The sequence below is a fragment of the Myxocyprinus asiaticus genome, chromosome 12, assembly GCF_019703515.2.
Source record: "Myxocyprinus asiaticus isolate MX2 ecotype Aquarium Trade chromosome 12, UBuf_Myxa_2, whole genome shotgun sequence".
NCBI lineage: Eukaryota > Metazoa > Chordata > Actinopteri > Cypriniformes > Catostomidae > Myxocyprinus > Myxocyprinus asiaticus.
Genome location: NC_059355.1, coordinates 35,943,668 through 35,965,972, shown reverse-complemented (window position 1 = coordinate 35,965,972; position 22,305 = coordinate 35,943,668). Strand labels below are relative to the sequence as shown.

The 22,305-nt window shown below is 41.8% G+C and overlaps 2 protein-coding genes across 2 annotated transcripts; one reads left to right on the top strand and one right to left on the bottom strand.

The window, feature by feature from the left end:
* The first annotated feature begins 2,201 nt into the window (after window positions 1–2,201).
* Window positions 2,202–6,746, top strand: LOC127448649 (intermediate filament protein ON3-like). The gene is made up of 9 exons (XM_051711334.1): window positions 2,202–2,726; window positions 4,019–4,227; window positions 4,332–4,392; window positions 4,496–4,591; window positions 4,674–4,838; window positions 4,962–5,087; window positions 5,179–5,399; window positions 5,512–5,570; window positions 5,669–6,746. Exons 1-9 carry the CDS (start codon window positions 2,325–2,327, stop codon window positions 5,779–5,781), a joined length of 1,452 nt encoding a protein of 483 aa, XP_051567294.1. The 5' UTR covers window positions 2,202–2,324; the 3' UTR covers window positions 5,782–6,746.
* On the bottom strand, window positions 6,667–21,936 carry si:dkey-195m11.11 (uncharacterized). Its single transcript, XM_051711333.1, has 8 exons — window positions 21,833–21,936; window positions 21,216–21,266; window positions 19,441–19,767; window positions 19,024–19,338; window positions 17,180–17,515; window positions 16,458–16,585; window positions 16,116–16,293; window positions 6,667–7,571 (listed from the first exon to the last, which is right to left on the bottom strand). The coding sequence occupies exons 1-8, from the start codon at window positions 21,885–21,887 to the stop codon at window positions 7,366–7,368; spliced, it is 1,596 nt and encodes a 531-aa protein (XP_051567293.1). The 5' UTR covers window positions 21,888–21,936; the 3' UTR covers window positions 6,667–7,365.
* Between the last annotated feature and the right edge of the window lie 369 nt (window positions 21,937–22,305).

The following is a 22,305-nucleotide window of genomic DNA, read 5'->3' as shown; positions in this document are numbered from 1 at the left end:
ACCGGTAGTGTATATGTGCATATCTAAATGATTAATTAGTAGCATAAAAATCTGCTGTCATCAAATTTATCCCTTCAATACATATCTATGCACAATTCTTTCCCCACAGTGATTTATTGCAGTGCAAATAGGTTACTGCATTGCATTAATGCCAAGGCGCCAAACCCTTTTACGTTGCTAAGAGCAGATAACTTATGCGGTGGAAAATATGCATAACATACCTGAACTTCAGATCACTTCAACTTTAAAACACCCATGCACACTTTTACATACACTACCATTCAAAAGTTTAGGGTCACTTACTCATTCTTTATTTTTTATTTTTTATTTTTCACATTTTAGAATAATAGTAAAGTCATCACAACTATGGAATAATAGAAATGGATTATGTTGTGACAAAAAAAATCCAAAATAAATCAAAACTGTGTTATATTTTAGCATCTTCAAAGTGGCCACACTTTGCCTAGAATTTGTAGAAATGTATTCTTGGCATTTTCTCAACCAACTTCTTGAGGTATCACCCTGGGATGCTTTTTAAGTATTGAAGGAGTTCCCATCTATATGCTAGGCACTTAGTGACTGCTTTTCTTAATTATTTGGTCCAAGTCATCCATTTCAAAAACTTATTTAAAACTATTTTTTTAAATAACTTCTTAGTTTTGTAATTAAATAAATTAATGTGTTGGCACAATTATATTTTTGTCTACAAAACTAATTGAAACATTTAAGCATACGCCTTCAGATCAAAAGATTTTTAAGATCATGAGAAACATTTCAGGCAAGTGACCCCAAACTTTAGTGTATAGTGTATATTTATACGTGCTCATGAGCAATACCCAAAATGTCATGGATGAGTCCACACACTATCCTGTGGATTCTCAAATGCAGCCTACCGTCTGGTTTAATAGTTTGCCACAGTTATTACAGTCAACCTTCACCACAATGTCCCAGAGATCCAGCCCTTTCCTGCCTGTCCTTTCCTTGTGTCTTTGAATGCCACATTAGAATTACCTACAGTTTCTTACTCAAAACAAACACTTGTACAATGCGGTGATTCACGTACTATGATCTCACAAATTTCACACCTGCATTATACAAGTCATAGTGTCATGATTTGTAGTTGTAGAGGATAGTGTAATGCTATGTGCGTAATGTTCATCAATGGCGGCAGTGACACCCCAAATATTTGTCTGTTCATGTTGACATCAACTGGAACTGAGAAATGGTCCAGCTATGCTGGGTGTCTTGTGTGTGAGAATTGTTATGGAGTGATCAACATTGGTTGATAAAGAAGTTTATAGGGATAATTCACCCCAAAATGAAAATTCTGTCATCATTTACTCACCTTCATGTTATTGCAAAATCGTATGACCTTCATTCTTCTGTGGAACACAAAAGTAGATGTTCGGCTGAATGTTAAAAACTGGCAGCCTCAGTCTCCATTCACTGTCATTATATGGAAAATAATACAGATTTTCTGAATTTAAATTTTTGACAACTATTCCTTTAACAGTTACAGCAGATTATGCTTTTCTGATAGGTGTGTTTTTACTTCTTGCTTTTGTTTTAACACAGATAGTTCAGGAATTACACGCTGTGTCCTATCACTCTGCTCCACCTCAACAAATATGTGTACACTCATATGTACACACATATAGTGTCGTTAAAAGCCATAAAATACATGAATTGGGCCATTGTGTAGAGCTGTGTGCACTTTTTCCTTAATGGAATAAGTTATGGAATGAGAATTGATACGAACAGAAACTCTGCCCACTGTTCTTTTCCCTGTAAATCTCAACAGTGCAACGGGGGTGGGGGGTGGACCCTGCACTCTGTTCTAGACACTGGCAAGTAGATAGAAAAAAGCCATTCATAAATGTGAAAGTAGCTGCTGTGTGCAGAGATTAACTCATACACCTGCCCAGCCAACCAGATACAGAGGCAGAAACACTCCCTCTGGCAAACTCTGAGAGCTACACTGTCTCTTTTTCGACAGAAAATTTAAACTGGAATGTCTGTCCTCAAGACTTTGCCTCTCCTTCTCTCATTTTCTCATTCATCCTGAGGCAAACCATTTGTCTTGCCACTTTCTCTCTGTACCTGTCTAACAGGTAGGGTGTGTGTGAGAGTCTATCTGTGTGTGAGCAGGCAGCTCCCCCCCCCCCCCCCATCCATGTACATATAAAAAAGGTTGGCCAGCAGCAGAGAGATTTGCAGAGGGACTTTGACTCTCCTTTGTGAGCAAACCTCCTCCACTCCTCTCTCAGAGAGCACTCTCGTATCTCCTTTACAGCAACTCCAAGACCAGATTTTACACAGACACCATGACAAGCACCAGGTCTATCAGCTACAGCATCGGTGGTGGCAGCAGCGGTGGCTCCATCAGGAAGAGCTACTCCAGTCAGTCAGCCTACGCCGCTAATGCTGGCTCCAGCAAGGTCAGCAGTGTGACCAGCATCAGGCGATCCGGTGTGGGAGCCGTACATGGTTTTGGTACAGGGTTTGGGAGTGCAGGCAGCAGCTACAACTTCAGCAGCAGCAGCATGGGTGGAGGATTTGGTGGAGGCATGGGCTTCGTCCCAGCGCCCATTACATCTGTCACCGTGAACCAGAGCCTCTTGGCCCCCCTCGACTTGAAAATTGACCCCACAATTCAGGCTGTCCGCACTCAGGAAAAGGAGCAGATCAAGGGCCTCAACAACCGTTTCGCATCCTTTATTGACAAAGTGAGTATTGGTGTATCTATTCTCTTTTAAATTAACTCTGTAATTAAAGTACTATGCAAATATATATAATAGTATTGCTCTGCACATGCCAGTCTAATCTTGGTTGGTTTAGTGCATTCAAATTCTCAAACACAAATGCAGAATTCTACTTTTATTACACAAACTATGACCTTTGAACCAGTGATTCTACACTCTGAATGCCTGAAGTTATTACTTCACACTACAATAGTGCTTGCAGCTATAAAATCAGAGAGTGAAATACAGTATGTCTAGTCTTGCACAACAACATTTCTTTGGAATATTTGCAAGCTAAGCATTTTCATAGTAAAGACAAAGATGAGATGAACTCTGTAGTGTAAAGTTTCATTTCATCCACTTACAGATGGCCACTACCGTACTATCATTGCTAACTAGGCAGTAGACGTATAGCTTTAATACTGTAATTTAACTTTTTTCATCTAAATTCTGCAGATGGAATAGTTACATTAAAAAAGGATATCTGAAATAGTATTGCTTTGGCTGGTAAAATATTTTTAATTTTTTTATTTGAAATAAATATTGTCATTCTGTCCTTTCATATTAGCCTATCCCCTATTTCCACTAGACACTGTGCTGTGTGTATTTTATTATTATTATTTTCTACCCTTTTTCTCCCCAATTTGGAATTCCCAATGCGCTCTAAGTCCTCATGGTGGCGTAGTGACTTGCCTTATTCTGGGTGGTGGAGGACGAATCTCAGTTGCTTCCGCATCTGAGACTGTCAATCCGCGCATCTTTATCATGTGGCTTGTTGAACGCGTTATCGTGTTACTTTTTCATCAGAGCTTAAGTCAGCTGTGGGTCTGTTACACCCATATTTGGCAACAAACAATTACTTCACAACTTTCTGAACAAATATAGACAGATGACACACCCTAAAAGGCATGCAGTCAGCACACACACACACTCAAACACCTTTATTTTTTTGTGTCTGTGTGGTAAATAGTGTGTGACCATTATGAGTCATCTCTACTGTAGAGGCTTCCCCATCCCCTTCCCCATCCCCTTTGCAAAAATGACTCACGGCCATTAGTATTCACTTAACAATGCTTGAAGAGAGCATATACAAAGAGACTTAAAGAGCCTGAACTACAAAAGAGTCATACAAGCCAGACAAATCCATCAATTCAGTGAAACAATGTACTTGTTTTTTAAAATGCTATGTTTCTCAACTTTTTTTAATAGTAAGGGTAAAAAAAAAAAAATGAAATTTTTCAGAGGAATAAAACGGATTACTTTTTCTCTGTCCCCAGGTGCGGTTCCTGGAGCAGCAGAACAAGATGCTGGAGACCAAATGGAGTCTCCTCCAGGAACAGACCACCACCCGTTCCAACATCGACGGCATGTTTGAGGCCTACATTGCTAACCTACGCAGACAGCTTGATGGCCTGGGTAACGAGAAGATGAAGCTGGAAGGAGAGTTGAGGAACATGCAGGGCCTGGTTGAGGACTTTAAGAACAAGTGAGTGAAGTTGCTATGCAAACTATGATAAAACCAGTTAGGGTGAACTGAATTGGTGGTAAAAACAGAAGGGATTTATTGACATCTTCCCGTTTGTGCAACAGATACGAGGATGAGATCAACAAGCGTGCAGCTGTCGAGAATGAGTTTGTCCTGCTTAAGAAGGTAATCACCATGATAACATTTCTTTTTAACAGCTTTGAGGTTTTATTTATTAAAAAGCAATGGGATAAAATGTCCTCTTCCTACTCCCTCCCATTTCTCTCAGGATGTTGATGCCGCCTACATGAACAAAGTTGAGCTAGAGGCCAAGGTTGATGCTCTTCAGGATGAGATCAACTTCCTCAGGGCAGTCTACGAGGCTGTAAGTTCAATTTTGTGGTGTTTGACCAACCAGTGAGTACTGCTATATGGTAATTTACAGATTGGATGATCTGTGTTTGCAGGAGCTGCGTGAACTCCAGTCTCAGATCAAGGACACATCCGTTATTGTGGAGATGGACAACAGCAGAAATCTCGACATGGACTCCATTGTGGCTGAAGTTCGTGCTCAATATGAGGAGATTGCCAACCGCAGCCGTGCCGAGGCTGAGAGCTGGTACAAACAGAAGGTGGGTCGAGCAGACAAATACTGATAACTCTTTAACTTTTAATATTTATTACACTTTCCAGACATTGAAGCCCATCTCATCAGTGGCTACACAAGTGCTGAATTATCTGCATATATGTTACAGTTCGAAGAGATGCAGTTCTCTGCTGGTCAGTATGGTGAGGACCTCCGCTCAACCAAGGCTGAGATTGCTGAGCTCAACCGCATGATTGCCCGACTGCAGAATGAGATTGATGCCGTCAAGAACCAGGTAATGATGAACCAAATGTTGATACATTCGTTTTTCACATCTCCAGTTTATTTTGCAAAAGGCTGACTTGGTTACTTTTTTATGTTACTAGCGTGCCAATCTTGAGGCTCAGATCGCTGAGGCTGAGGAGCGTGGAGAGATTGCAGTAAAGGATGCCAAACTCCGCATTAAGGACCTCGAAGAAGCCCTCCAAAGAGCCAAGCAGGACATGGCCCGCCAGGTGCGTGAGTACCAGGAGCTCATGAACGTGAAACTGGCCCTGGACATTGAAATTGCCACATACAGGAAGCTGTTGGAGGGAGAGGAGAGCAGGTAGGAAAAGTTCTGAGACAGTTCCCCTGATATTTACACTCTCAAACCTAATCTACAAGCCTCTGAGTGTTGAAAGATATTATTAAGCAGATCTGCTTTCTTCTTTATTCAGACTGTCTAGTGGTGGAGCTTCAGCCACCATTCATGTGCAGCAGTCCTCTGGAGGAGGAAGTAAGTCAATCGTCATCTCTCCATGGATTAATCTCTACTCATCTCTTTCGCCATTCCATGTTGGATGAATATTTGAACCTTCTTTCTTTGTCTTGCAGGTTACTCAGGAAGCAGCAGCTCTGGATTCGGCTATGGTGGTATTGGAGGTGGATTCAGTAGTGGCTCCATCACCAAGTCCAGTGTCTCCACCATCAGCAGTAAACGCTATTAAGGAGAAGATGCCCACCTCACCCCCAACCTACCCACCTCCCTAACTTCCTTACCTGCAACTAGATCACTCCTTTTACAGCTTAAACCAACTATGGTGCTATATTCTTGCCAGACAGCTATCCCCTGTTAATGAGAAGATGAGGACATGATTTCATAAACGCAATGTTTTAGGTTGTTCTGTGCATTGATGGTACAGTTACCAATTGCATCTCTTGTCTGGTGGTGTCAGTGCCATTTTGAATCATCCACCCAACTCTGCTAAAATGACACTAGGAAGAAAGTAATGGGGAAATATTTCTCCCATCCAATTAATTGTTTTTTTTCTGCACTGATAAGTCTGGGGAAAGAGAGACTTGACAGAAACATATACACATAGAAACCACTGAAACAAATTAGACCCTTACAAGTCACTTTATCACTAGTACCATGGTTTCACTGGATCAGGGATTTGCTGTAAAAGTTCTGATTGAATGTTTTGTGCTGTTACAAACTCCTTGGTATATTTTAACTGTTAATTAGATGACTAATATGACTTTTGTCATTATGTTATGGCTGTTAATGTCAGCTTACTTACATGCTAAAAATAAGTATATGACTGTCAGCCTTTAACTGATGACGATGAGTAGTTGTGGGCTACCAATGTCCAGTTACCTCACATTCCAGGAAGATATGGCATAAAAAGGGACAAAATGGCATTTCTTTGGACTATACCACCTAAACTTTGAGTACTCGCTGAGTTGGAAGCCGAGAGCTCCATTTACTGTGTTGTATGCTGTATTATTGTAAACGTAATAACAGAGACCTTCCCTTGTATTCAAACTGCTTCAAGAGAATATTTTAAAGTCCCCCTGTTATAAATGGTTTACTTGAAAAACAAAACTGAAACTATGTTTAACTAGATTTATTTTGTATTGATTGACTTTACACCAAACTATAATACTGAATACAATAAATCTGAGACCACCAGTTTTGTCTTGCAGTGCCCTTCATTGCTTGAAATGATTTCACCAACAATGGCTGTACAGTATACAGCTCAAAATTAAACAATGGGACCAGCAAGAAGATAGAAAGAAAAATATAGGGAAAAAAAGAGAGATTTCAGTGGAGTAGAACAGTTGAAAAATAAATTCAATGAAATCCAATATATTAACGTTGAGGTACTAAAATAGATAGCTAATAGTTAAACTGGATGATAATGATACTAGACTATATCATTTCCCTCCAATAAATCAGTACCATCCTGCATGTTGAGCAACTTGTAAGGCATACTTCCCTTGTTACAAGCATTATAGATTAAATACATATTAATTCCTTTATAACAAAAGTACGTGTTTTAAAAATAAATTCAAGGTTCAGTTTTACCTACCTTAAAATCTACATAAACTTTGTCTTGTTTTGAAAAAACATTTTCTTTATGAAGCTAAATTCTTATGTGCAAATATTCTCTTGAACCTCTTGAATTCTATTGTAAAAATCTTTTTACCTTCACATCATAGTATTTAATGAATAAGGTTGTTGAGATAATGTATTTCCATGTCATGCTAAAGTTTCAAAGATTGTAAACAAGAAATTAAATTCCTCTGGCCTACATATGCTGAGGTAAGTAGTTGACGCTACTTTCTGGCTTTGTGTCAATCTGTGTTGCCTCTGGGCCCTGAAAATGTGTTGGAGTCGTATTGGCCTCCATCTCTGTGCTGGTTTTGTATACACAAACATACATCATAATTGCTACCCCAACTGCAGTTGTGAGAACACCTGCAACAATTGGCACTGGATCCGGAGGATTGTATACTGCAAAGGCAAACAGGAGCGAACATCAGTACAGTATGGATAGACTCATTCTACTGTCCTGGGTTGACAATGAGGTGCTAGACCTAGATTTAAAGGGTTAATTCACCCCCCCAAAAAAAATAACAATGTGATATTTTACATCCCCTCATTATTGTCCCACACCCATTATGACTGAATATCTTTGTAATGAGGAATCAAAATTTCCTTGATATTTTGACATATACAGTAAGAGGTCTTTCTATTATAAAAACACACAGTAAATTTCAGAATTCAAAACATAATCCCCAATGCAATAAAAGCATTTACTGAAACCAAGCTACCAAAATACCCCATTCTCTACTTCTGCGACAACCCTACGTCACTAGAGGTACTCATTAACTCATAACCGCCTCTACAGCAACAACATCAATGCCTACTTTACATCATCGCACCCTTGGCCCAGTCCAATTGGGCTCAGTTTGTAAAGAGAGAGTGAGAGAAGAGGACATACTGTAGGCCTACTGTGGCCTCAGTATTCACTAACACCAAAGGGGAAGTATCTGGACTATTTTGAATGATATTTTATGTAGGCATGCACTACACAGACGTCTTTGACTGTTGTCATGTATCTCGGGCTGCTTTTAAAAGACGCGCTAAGTTTAAACTCTGAATAGAAGACATGGTTTCATCAGCTGCTGTGCCTCTTGTTGTTTTGTGCTTAAACTGCTCACAAACTGTTCTTTTGCCCATCTGTGCTATTTTTAATTGTTGGTGTATGTTAACACGCACTAGATGGACATCTTTGACCGTTTTAATGTGGCTCTGGAGATGTGCACCGCAGTGCAGGATCCTACTGGAAACTGGATGTGTGTGTGTCTTCACTGTGCTTTGGACTATGTATGTGTCATTTGGATATGTCTTCAGCGTATTTCAGCATGGACTGCATGTTTTGTCGAATAATATCAGCATGGACTGCTTGTGAACCAATCATAAACGATTGAAGCTTTGCCAAGGAATTGTCATTGAAGGATATTGAAAAAATGCTATTGGACCTCATAAAATGTAAACAGTTCCATTCATTAAAATTTCAAATGTTTGTTTGATAGTTAATGATGCTGACATGCTGTCTAGGCCGTGCGCATCCGTTGACGTGACACAACGCAATGGCTTGAGGCAGTCTACACAGGGCATGTTGACACAAACTTTCTAAACCGTTGATTTGTGTTATTGGCAGTAGTAGCATCAGCACAAAATGGAACGGGACATCTGTTTCCATGGAAGACAGCTTGGTAGATGCTTCCATGGTAGACAGCATCATTGATTATATGCGTTCTATTGCTTTTGATGCGACATGCCACTCACGTCTGGTGCAGACATTTGCGCATCACGAGCCGGCACCCAGCAGTGCTTCACTTTTGGTTAATGGCGCAAGTAAATTTTGCTTTGCTTTGGTGCCCGCTTTGCTTTGGTCAGGCTGTGCGGATGACAGCCTACATTCCATGTTTCATTTGTTTCTTTTTGCTTTCAGAACAACACATGATGTAAGAAGGAAAACACCACTATTAATCCTTGAGGTTCCCAATCCAGCATACAGGTACACCCTCCTTAAACCATAGTCACACTCAAAATTACATTAAACGATTAAAAGAGCAAACATAAACCCACATATTGGGTTCAAAATATGAGTCTATTCAAAATATAAATTAAACCTGGAAATAAAGTTTTAGGATTTTGCAGGTACGATTCATCGAAAAGTGTTAAATAGTTGATCGATTTGCACATGCAGCACGAGTCTCGTCACTCTCCCATTCAGCTGATGAAAACACGCTGCGTGATCATGAGGAAGAATTACGTCAACATGTAGATTGGAATGCAGGTGTGAAAAACTTCTTATAAATAAAATAGCATGCTTCTCTTTCGCTGTTGCTTGCGTGCTAGTGATTACCCCTCTCTATGATTTTGAAAAATGTATGACATAGCATAAGAAATATTTAAGTCAAATATCATTTGTAATGAAAAATAAACTTTGAAAATAGAAAAATGCAAAATAGAAACATTCACAAGTGGTCTCAAACTTTGGAAAATCACATACTTGCGCATCGGCACAGCCATTGACCAGAAAAAAAAAAATGGCACTCTATGGCTGTGTCTCGTTTGGAAGGTTGCATGCTAGATAGGACGCATCCTTTGAAGGCCGCAGTATATATAAAGAAGTGTCCTCCTTTAAACAAGTCTGGTTTAAATGAGACAGCCTTCATAGGACAAACGGAAACGGAACGTAACATGGTTGCTATGACAGCATACCACTTTTTAACAAGCGCAAGCGCTTTGAGTGAGAAGGGAACGAAGTCCCTCTGGAAGGGAATGTATGAGGCACATTTTAGGAGAGTTATAATGATGTAAAGAGAAAAGAAAATAGATTTTAGAGGTGTACTTTTAGTACTTGTATAATTATATATGAATATAATTATACATATTATATACTCTGCACCCATCTACTGAGGTACTTCAACTTGGGAATTAACATTCCTTGCGTTTGAACATCATATTTATGGGGAAATTGGCGTCATTTTTTTAAACATTTCCATTGAAGCAAAGAATTGTGGGTTATGAGTGCCCACGAAGGATACACCTCATGCATCCTCCGAATTCCCGTGAAAGAAGGTCACATTCGAAGGCTGCATTCGAAGTATCCTACTCGCTTTTCTGAAACAAGACAGCCTCGATGATGTATGTGGCTGACAAATGCGACCTCCGGAGGACGCATCCTTCCAAACGAGACATAGCCCATGTCAAAAAGGTTGCCGACCCCTGTGCTAATAGATGATTTCAAATACCATCACCTGTCCTGGTGTTAGTTCTGCAAACTTCTGCATTTGGGGAAAGTTCCAGGATAAAATACAATACATTTGTGGCATTATGTGGATTACCATGTATATAAAAAAGTGAAAATTGTGGTTACAGTAAGGCACTTACAGCGCAAGTGAAAGGGGCCTGTCCATAAATGTTATGTATTGCCAAAAGACGTTAACATTTACATGTTAACATGATTTTGGTATGATAAAATTAAGTACAGTATGTATTGACATTACAGTGTTTATTACAGGGGTCTTTAACAGAGTTTAGGGTTGCCAACATTTCACCACATGAATATGGGAAGCTTGGCTTGAGCATTTTGTGTGCTTCAATCCACCTTTTTCACGATGTAGAAGTGTTCTAGAATTAATAATAATGGAAGCCTGTTTCCATATCTGTCACTCACTCAACGTTGGTGTCGATGTAGTGACACTAGGGGTCACTCTTGGGAGCCCAAGACACCTCTGGTCTTTGATAAAAGGCCAATAAAAATTGGCGAGTGGTATTTGCATGCCACTCCCCCGGACATACGGGTATAAAAGGAGCTGGTATGCAACCACTCATTCAGATTTTCTCTTCGGAGATGAACGGTCATGCTCATTGAGCTGAATACTACTGTTCATTCACCTCTGCTGGATCTGACGGCACATTTCAGCAGCTTCTCCCCCCTCTGCACTGGTGCACTGCAGAGAACGCCCCTGGGAGCTTTGGCAGAAAAACTAGAGAGTATATTTTCTGAAAGAGCATTTTTCGCCTCTAAAAAGAGTATATATTTCTCTAAAAGAGTGCACACACGGAACGTCTTTTTAAAGACGCGTCTTTTTAAAGATGCTTTTCCGATTGTGTGTTATTCCTGGTTGTGCTCGTTATCTCTCGCCTTCTAACGGTCACGATCACTGTCTTTCGTGTCTGGGCACTGCTCACGCGTAGACAGTGTTCATGGATGGTCGTGTTCTCATTGCGAGAATATGTCCATGGCAACGTTGCGGTCGCGGCTCGCCTTCGTAAGAAAGCAAGCCACCCCAGAGGCTCCCGCATCGGTCCTTTTACCCACGGGTATGAGGCCAGCGTGGCTAGCACTGGGGGCGATTTGGGGACCCCAGTGGGACCGCCTCCGCCGGGTATCCCCCCGCGGACCTCCCATTCCCCAGCACGCTCGTCTGCCCCGATTGGGCTTCCGGGTGAGTCCGCCGGCTCGTCTCGACCTCTTATTCGGAGCCCGCAAAAGTGATGAGCTCTCGAGCGCAGCATCGGAGAGCGGGCTCGTCCAGTAAGCCTCAGCTGGGCTCCTCCCTTCGGGGTCGATTGCCCAGTCACAGGCTGACGCGGAGATGACGACATGCTTTCCCGGGCAGCCGCGAGCGTCGGTTAGAGTGGATTTTACCGCTCTTCCCTGAACCCTCGCGGCTCGGTGATTGGTTGCCGCTCAAAGCCACGCCTCGCCCCCATTCCTTTCTTCCCGGAAGTGCATGAAGAGCTGACAAGGTGGCGGGAGGCACTTTTTACTGCCCGGTCCCGATCTTTTCAGCTTCCCCGCCCTCACTACCCTCGATGGTGGGGCGGCCAAGGGCTATCCGACAATCCCCCGGTGGATAAAGGCGCTCACGGTGCACCTATGCCCGTAGAGCGCGCCACCTGGCGCGGGTGCCCAAAGCCCCCGTCCAAGGCCTGTAGGTTTACGTCATCTCTGACGGCCAAGGCCTACGGTGCTGCTGGACAATCCGCCTCCGCCCTGCACGCCATGGCTTTCCTGCAAGTCCGCCAAGGTGCTAAAGGAACTGCACGAGGGTAGTTCCGCCCTGGGATTGATGCAGGAGCTGCGCTCGGCGACCAACCTTGCTCTCCGAGTGACGGAGGTCACGGCGCAGTCTCTCGGGCAGACGATGGCCACACTAGTGGTCCAGGAGCGCCACCTTTGGCTCAACCTGGTTGAGATGGGTGAGGCCGACAAGACACGATTCCTTGCTGCCCCCATTTCCCAGGTGGGCCTATTCGGCGACACCGTCGAGGACTTTGCCCAGCAGTTTTCGATGGTAGAGCAGTAGATGGATGCTAGCCGGCATATCCTGCCCCGGCGTGGCTCAAGATCCCGCACCCCGTCAACTCATCGCCAAGGGCGTCCCCCTGCGGTGACTGCACTGGCTCCGCCGCAGCCTGCCCCTTCGGCCCCGCCCCGGCGTGGAGCCCACCGCAGGAAGCAGACGCCACCCGTCTCGCGGCCGCCCAGAACCCGTGAAAGGCTTCAAAGTGCCCTTGAGACGGGCGACCCAGGGACAACAAAACCCACTGCTCTGGAGCTGGTAAGCAAATCTTCATCTTTTTGTTACCTTTGCATTTAATTGCGCTGCATGCCCATGTGGCTGCAGTACTCAAGAGGGGTTTCCTTGTTCCCTGGGTCAGGTGCACCTGTTCGCCTCCCAAGAATCCTCCCCATTGCCTGCTCTGGTACGCCCTAACCGAGGCCTCCCTCGGCATAGACGTGCTGGCACACAGCTGGCCCCCTGGCATTCGCAAATGCGTTTCCCCCAGTGAGCCTGCTTGCATAGACCCTGTGCAAGGTCAGGGAGGATGAGGAGCAGGTCGTCTTGGTAGCACCCTACTGGCCCACCCAGACATGGTGCTCGGACCTCACGCTCCTCGCGACAGCTCCCCCCTGGCAAAATTCCCCTGAGGAAGGACCTTCTTTCTCAGGGAAGGGGCACCATCCGGCACCCGCGCCCAGACCTCTGGAATCTCCATGACTGGCCCCTGGACGGGATGCGGAAGACCTAAGCTGTCTCCCACCTGCGATGGTAGACACATTCACTCAGGCTAGGGCTCCCTCTATGAGGCGCCTGTATGCCTTTAAGTGGTGTCTGTTCACTAAGTGGTGTTGTTCCCATCAGGAAGACCCCCAGAGATGTGCAGTCATATCAGTGCTTTCCTTCCTGCAAGAGAGGTTGCAAGGGAGGCTGTCCCCTTCCACCTTGAAGGTTTACGGTGCTGCCATAGCAGCACACCACAACGCAGTCGATGGTAAGTCCTTAGGGAAGCACGACCTGATCATCAGGTTCCTAAGAGGTGCCAGGAGGCTGAATCCCTCCAGGCCGCGCCTCGTTCCCTCATCGGACCTCTGTAGTTCTTCAGGGTCTACAGAGAGCCCCCTTTGAGCCTTTGCAGTCAGCCGAGCTTAAGGCACTCTCCTTGAAGACTGCCCTTCTGACTGCGCTCACTTCCATCAAGAGGGTAGGTGACCTGCAAGCGTTCTCTGTCAGCGAAACGTGCCTGGAGTTCGGTCCAGGTTACACTCACGTGATCCTGAGACCCTGACCGGGCTATGTGCCCAAGGTTCCCACCACCCCTTTAGGGACCAGGTGGTGAACCTGCAAGTGCTGCCCCAGGAGGAGGCAGACCCAGCCCTGTCGTCGCTGTGTCCGGTGCACACTTTACGCATCTATTTGGATCGAATGCAGTGCTTTAGAACCTCTGAGCAGCTCTTTGTCTGCTTTTAGTGCACAGCGGAAAGGAAGCGCTGTCTCCAAGCAGAGGATCACCCACTGGCTCGTTGACACCATAACTATGGCATATCTTGCCCAAAACATGCTGCCCCCGGTAGGGCTTACGAGCCCATTCTACCCGTGGTGTAGTGGCTTCTTGGGCCTTGGCCAGAGGTGCCTCTCTAACAGACATTTGCAGAGCAGCGGGCTGGGCAACACCCAACACTTGCAAGGTTCTACAACCTCCGGGTGGAACCAGTTTCGTCCCAGGTAAGCCCGGGATAGCCGGCCGGGTGTATTGCTTGCACATAGCGCCTTCCACCTACTTTTGAGCTGAAGGCGTGCGCCGTTAATTCCCAGTAGTGTTCACAAAATTTGTTCCCTGGTTGACTTCCTCCGAGCCCTGTGGCAGTCGAGTGTTCGGAGAGACTCGCTGCTGGCCCTGTACATGCGCTAACTAAGAGCCCGGTTCTGGGGTAGGTGCTCCGTATGTCGCGGTTCCCTGTAAGGCTAACCCCATGCGATATATATCTTCCGCTAATTCGTTTCCCTGCTGGCAAACTGCGTCTTCCTTGGGCAGAGCCCCTCTGCCCCAGTCTCCATGTTTGTAGTAACTCCTCCCCCATTGGGCAGGATCTACCTTGAAGGCTCTCCACATGGTTTGAAAGACCATGTGACGTATTCTTCCACTTAAATATCCCCCTCTCTCTTGGGGCGAAGTGTGGTCTCCACGGTGTCCTCCCCTTGGGAGGGACACCCCCCAACTAGACCTGGCGGCCCAGTCGGATAATGCCCCTTCTTTTTTAGGGAGTGGAAAAAGAGAAGGGGAAAAGAGGCCACGACTGGGTTAAGCCTGTCTCTATCTTTGGGTAGTCGACTTGTCCCCAAAAAGAGCCGTTCAACACTCATAACTGTGTTGGGGAGGTTACGTGTCGACCTGGTGTGCTGGCTATGAGGCACACAGCAAGTCTGCCCACCACACACCGCCAGTTCACGTAACACAGTTCAGCCTTGTGGCGTTTTGTATAGGGACCCCTAGTGTCACTACATCGAGTGAGTGACAGATAGAGAACGTCATGGTTACTGGTGTAACCTCCGTTCCCTGATAGAGGGAACGAGACGTTGGTCCCTCCTGCCACAATGCTGAACTACCCGCTGAAATGGCCGGACCTTATATCGGCTCCTCAGCGTAAAACCTGAATGAGTGGTTGCATACCAGCTCCTTTTATACCCGTATGTCCGGGGGAGTGGCATGCAAATACCACTCGCCAATTTTCATTGGCCTTTTATCAAAGACCAGAGGTGTCTCGGGCTCCCAAGAGTGACCCCTAGTGTCACTACATCGACACCAACGTCTCGTTCCCTCCATCAGGGAACGGAGGTTACACCAGTAACCATGACGTTTTGTTTTCTGGTCTCCTGTGTTTTCACTCCCATCGGTGTATGTTTTTAGCAGATAATGTGATGGTAATTGTATTAAATCAGTAAATATTGCCAAAAATAAAAAACAAAACATGTGGCTCCATAGTGCCGATACGTCGTGATAATCATCATTTGACACAGTGCCTCACCTGAGTGGCTGGTTGAGATGAAGCGATGGCTCGGGGTGATTTACATTGATTTCATTATCTAATTTGTTGTTATGACAGCCAACAACTGCAAGTTGAGCCAGATCTAATATTTACTCCAAATAACACTTAAAATGATCCATCTGGATCGCTTGTTTCAGTAGTTTTACATTGCTTCTTATGAAGACCGGAACCATAAAACAATCCAGCGGCATTCATGGCGCTGCCTAGTGGTTGGTCAGGAAAACTGAAATGGAACATCTAGCTGTCAGACCAAGGGGGTTTTGTAGGGCATTCCCTCAAGTGTTTCGCCCCCTGGTCGGGGTAGGATAATCAAAAAATTATGTTTTTTTTGTGGTTATTTAACATTATGCCACAAATACTTTCTATTGATTTGTTTTGAGCCTGGAACATTCCTTTAAACATGATCATCACTTTAATTTGTAGGCCAACCAGGATGGCTAACTTGCCATGAACTTAGGCTACATCTTATTTTACTCTTAAATTAAAAACCCCTATTCTAAAAACCCTAAGAAAATTCCAGAGGGAACCAATGGCTCCAAATTGAAAAATCTTAATATATATATATATATATATATAAAATAAATAAATATATTTTTGTCAATTGTAACACATGGAAAAGTTGGTAATTTATAAATACTCACTGTAAATTAAAACTGAATTGCTGGGTGGAGAGATGCTTTCTGTTCCTGAATCAAGTTTGAATAAACACTCATATTTTCCTTCAGGCACAGGGGCGTACTGTGTTAGAGACACTGTCATTCCTGGAGTCATGTAAATGCTTCTCTCAACAATGCCACTGCGTCTCAAGAGAAGTCTCCCCTATAAACAGTGAACAAATACTGTTAAAAGGACAACTGTAAACTGTTTTGAATTATCATTAGTTGCATGGTAATAATAATATACTATATTATTATTATTATTATTATTATTATTATTATTATTATTATTATTATTTGAGTGTAAGTGTGTAACAGGTGAGTTACAGTGTCTCCTGATTTCAAAAAAGTAGAGTCGAAGTAACAGGAGATTTCCACAGATTGTTTGTCAGTGACATACAACTTGGAGACATCACCGTATGTAACCACTGACAGTTTAGGTGGTGGCAATACATCTGGCAAGCATAGAGTAACAGGAAGACATTTATTAGAATGGTATGAAGCATTATAGGGAATGAGAAAAATTAAAGAGCCCTTGAAAACAGAAGTTTTGTGGCTTTTAGTCCACGTCTATTAGCTTTAAGGACATCCACATACTTGGGTACTCCTAAAAGTAGATCAAATTGAACTTAAGCTGATATATACACATTTAAAAACAAAAAATCTAATTAGTCTCTCTCTTCCAGGAAAATGGACCAAAATATTGATGACTAATCTTGCACAACACAGACTTTTGTCCAGAGAAATGCTTTATAGATGGAGAAAGTCACTCCCCCTAATACCACCTGCAATCGAATAACAAGTATCAATCATGGTTTAAGGTTGTGACGTAACTAGTCAAAGTTCTATTGGTTATTTATTTTTTAAATGGGACAAGCTCTTCGATAAATCCCACCCAATAAGAAATAAGTTAACACAGGAAAGAAAACTGCATTTATCAAGTCATTTCATTGGACATTTAAAGCATTTTCTGGATGTAACATTGAAGTAAATTGTGCAGTAATACCGCACAATTATACTCATTCTCTCTCTGTCTTTTTCTATCTCACCTGAGCAAAGTATGGAGAGAGTGTTTATCTGTTTGCAGAACTGAATGTCATCCATTGGGCAATCTCTGGTCTTTCTTTCGCTTCCACTGCAATTGACCCCCCCAGTTGTGTGTGTTTTCAGAAGTCTGTTATCCTGAACCCTCTTCCAGCCCAGCGCATGCCCACATCCCAGTTCCCTGCACACCACTTCAGCCGTAGCAGCAGCGGTGGATGAAGAGTTTGCAGTATTGATTTCCTTCTGACAAACAGGTACCCATTTGTCTCTGAGCTTGATATCCAGATTTCCTAGACAGCTGGCTTCATGATTATTTGTCAAGAGCCGAATTGGAAGCTCTTCTAAAAGAGCACAAGGGAACATAACACACCATGCTTGAGAAAATATACATAGTGTACACACTGCTAAAATGTATATAAACCAGTGGGAAAGCAAAATCACAGTGAGACCTCTCTCTAAATTGATTCTCCTAGACAGCATTAAGATACAAAGGGGAGCAAATGGAGAAATTGCTTAATTCTTGTGCTTCTCAGATGTTTGAGAAGATTCTTTTTTTAAGAAGAATCCAACTGTTCAGACTTTCGAAGATACCAAAGTCTACCATTAAAGTCAGAGATTACAATATGGACCTCTATTTCTCTCCCATTTCAACCAAGACTTAATTATCTGAGCTATGCAATGCACATTTATTGTTAATAATAAATAATTTTTAATGAGGCAGAGGCAATTTGCACTAAAATCACCCAAACCGTTTCTTACATTTTTTATTTTTTTTTACTACAGTAAACATAGTTTCACCATGGTGTTTTTTGGTAAAATCATAGTAATCACAAAAGTAAACATGGTTACTATATTTACAGCATGATACTGTAGTAACACCATAGTTACCTGCATTAAAACTGTGGATTCTGTCAAAAAACCTGGTTACTACAATATTACTATGGTAAAACCATGGTTAATTTACCTGTATCAGACCTTCTCTCAACTATCTGACCTTCACCGTGGCCAAATCACTGCGAGGAAATCAACCTATATCTTCATTTTTAGTTATTATTATAAGTAGTATTAAAGGAAATATTAGGGGTGGAGACAGGAAACAAGATGGAAAAAAGTGGGACAAAAGGCAGGATCGAACCCGGGTCGTCTGCATGAGAAAAGCATATCCACACCATCGATACCACCTCACGCCACTGCAGCAACTCTAAGGGTGCAGTTTGACTTCAATTTCTGTTTCCACTAGTGGAAAATAGTTTCCACTATTGAAGTGCAAATAGCCATGCTGTGTGGCAGGTGCTATTTACACCTAGTGCAAATAGTTACTCCATTTTAGATCATTTTTATTACTTTATAGCTCTATCCTCTTGCATATCTACAATTGTCATGTTTTTATTATTATTATTTCTCCTAAGGAATTTTTGAAGAAAGATCCAGAGCTCTATTAAGTTTGCTGAGTCAACCTTTAAGCAAAAAATTTTGATCTGGGAAACTTAAAAGCTGAAGTGTGTAACTTTTTCCAAAAAGTTCAACAAGTTCATAAACTGTAAACAATGTGTCTCTGTGGCACTGCAAAACTATTGCTCTGTTTGTTTGAGCGGTATGATCGTCTGACAAAGCAACACTGACTCAACCAGTGGTATGGGGAAGAACTATCTGTTTGTTTAATCAATGGCAGATGGGGGGCTAATTCATGAAAGTTGTCTGTAAACAGTATTTAATCTTTGCAATTCTGTTTAGTGGTGTTAGTGGCACAGAAATGACACACTTCAACTTAAAAATGTTGTAATGAAAGCACATATAAAAACACTTATATATCCGCATACATACAAAGAAATACATTGCTCCTCTGTACCTGGGATGGCTGCCTCAAAATTGGACATTGGTGAATGTAAGAGCCTTCCGTTGTACCACATCTCCATAGTGCAGACAAACTCTACACGGTTGACTGCATTCCTCACTGTAGAATAGATATAATGGTTCACACCTGTTACATTCGCTGAACCAAGGAGGGTCAAGCTGTTGCCAGGGGTGACAGGGAGGGGGCGGTAAAACAGACTCATTGAGAAGTTAGTTGCTGGGCCAGCAGTTGAATCACAGAACACTGTGTAATTCCCACCCACACGAAAAAGATTGGGCTCCAAAGTCACTTTGGGAGGAGGGAGGGATGCTAGAAAAGGGAGAGAGAAAAAGAGAAAGAGTGAAGCTTTAGTTTTTTTTTTTAATGTAATATGTTAAAAAGACCCAAATATGCATGACCAAACATACTTACATATGACTAATGTAACATTGTTACTGAATTCAGATATTTCTCCAGTGCGAGTGGATTTGTACCAGCACACTACCGTCCCCTCTTGGCTGGGCTGTGCAATGATATTGAAATACAGATATCTATCTGGATAATTGATGACCTCAGAGGTCACAAAGGGTTCTGTGGTCGCTGGGGTCTGTGAAGGGCTTTCAATCTTGCCTATAGACACAGTTATGGGATATGGAGCACCGGAAGGGGCGGGACAACCAAGACTTACTTTAGTGTAAAGCTGAATATTACTTTCATTCAAATTGGAAAATAACCTGAGTATAGGGGTTGGAATAGAGGCTGGAGGTGAGAGACAGAATGAGAAAAGGAAAGAAACAATGAAAGAGGACAATATTTATTAATGACAGCAAGTATTGGACATTCATTGGCTTTTCATTTAGTTTATTGTTTATGTGTGTTTTTCTGAAATAGATTATATTCAACAAGCAACACTAAAATAAAAGCTTAAGTATGATCTTTGAACTGGGATTTCATTGCATATTGACCTGTAATGACACCTTAAAGGAATGTTCCAGATTCCGTACAAGTTAAGCTCAATCGACAGCATTTGTGGCATAATGTTGATTACCACAAAAATTAATTTCGACTCACCCCTCCTTTTCTTGAAAAAAAAAAAAGCAAAAATTGAGGTTACAGTGAGGTACTTACAATGGAAGTGAATGGGGACAATGAAAGTGAATGAGCCAATTTTTGGAGGGTTTAAACAAAGAAATGTGAAACTTACAATTTTATAAAAGCACTTGCATTAATTTTTCTGTTAAAACTTGTGTATTATTTGAGCTGTAAAGTTGTTTAAATTGTAATTTTTACAGTCATTTTAGGGTTTTAGGATCCAAGTCAAAATACATGTGGTAATCAGTATTATGCCACAAATGCTGTCATTTGAACTTAACTTGTAGTGAACCCAGAATATTCCTTTAAAGAATGCTTCCTGTATTTCACATCATATTAAGAGGAGAATCTGCTCTCATTAGGACAATTTGCCCTCTTCAGCTTGGCCTTTGCAGTACGTTTGTAACACAATCCATAATACAAAGGCAAAGATAGATAACAAGTTACAGATAGCAAGTAAAAATAACAAGTTCAATTTAATCAATCAAATCCTCAATGAACTCTGGTAATGCTGCCCTGGTGAGTCAGATAAGCTGCAGGTTACATTGGTTGACTCTCTTCATGCACTTGTAAAAACTTTATTATGATCACTTATGTTTTTACACAGAAAATATATGTACTGTACTATTTTTAAAGGGATAGTTCACACAAAAATAAACTTCCTGTTATCATTTACTACTCTATTATTTCTGTTGTTCCAAACTTGGATGACTTTCTCTCTTCCATGGAACACATAAGGAGCTTTAGTCACCATTCCCTTTAATTGCATTTTTTCCATACAGTGAAAGTGAATAATGACAGAGGCTGCCTAACATGCAAGAAGAAAGTCATATGGGTTTGGAATGACATGCGGGTGAGTACATGATGACAGAATTAAAAATGTTAGTCAATAACCCTTTAACTTAACTTATGTAGCACTCTGTACAGTATGTTATGAACAGGATGAGTTACTTACAGTACTTCTATAAGGGAATGAGGTCCTTTTACAGAGGTCCCTCTACGTGATGGACATTGTATGGACTGTGTCAAATAATTGCACTTTCTTACTCTTATTGTCCATTAGTGTGCTACTGCTGATGTATAGCAGTAGCTTACTCAGGTCAAACAATACTTACCCCGGGACACTGTGAGTCTTACATACATCATCCAGCACACCACAGCTAGCACTATGAGGAAAGAAGAGTGATTGCAATATACTGTGAAACACAGGATTTCCCATATTAAAGTAAGTGAAATGTTGCGTCAATCATACACATGGGGAAACAAGAAAAAAAAAGTTCAGCACCTAACCCTGATTCATAACATTCCATCTATACATGCTGCAACAGTTTTTGTTGATTTGACATGACAATTTAATTTACTATGAAAATAATACTGTTTTAATAATAATTAAAAAAAAAGATTAGGTACATCTACATGCAACTAACTTTACTAAAGTACACTCATCGTAAAGACTATATCAAGTTATTGCACAAGTTTTAAGAGTGAACTTGTTTATTTTGAGACAACTCAAATTGTTTAAGTATATTAAACTCATGGGTTGTGGCGTACATACAGTATGATTTTAATGGACTTTAAGGTTAAAGATTTATTTAAATTGCTTGAATTCATTCATATTGCAAATGACAAAGCCACAAACTTTACACCATCACACCTAAGAATTTAAGCAAGTTGTGAATATGCTAAAAACTTTTACTTATAAAATATTAGGAAAATTATAGTAAACACTTGCCTCTTACGTCGGGGAGAATCATCCTAACAGGTAACAGTAAACGAGACTGACACATTAGGATGGAAAACTGGTTTTATTCACAGCAAAGAAGATCTGAAATACCCCACTGTTGAAACATGGCTTTGAGTAACACAGGAAGTTAGTTCATAGACCCCAAAAGGATAAGATTTTTTTTTTTTTTTTAAGAAATGTCCATTTAGTCCACTGTATTATGTGTAAAAGATCTAATGCACTTTAAAATTTTGGTATGTTTACTGTATGTACATACTTACATACATTTTTTTATTTATATGAACATTCAGTAGCTTTTGTATTAAATCTCTAGTTGTTTATATGGACTATTGTATTTTCTATATTGATGCTGTTGAGTTCTGGAATAATAGTTTAAACAAGACAAGTGTTATGTTGAGATATTTTTTATTCCCTTTTCTAGCACATTTCTCTTATCTCATTGCTAATTATTAGTTCTTCTA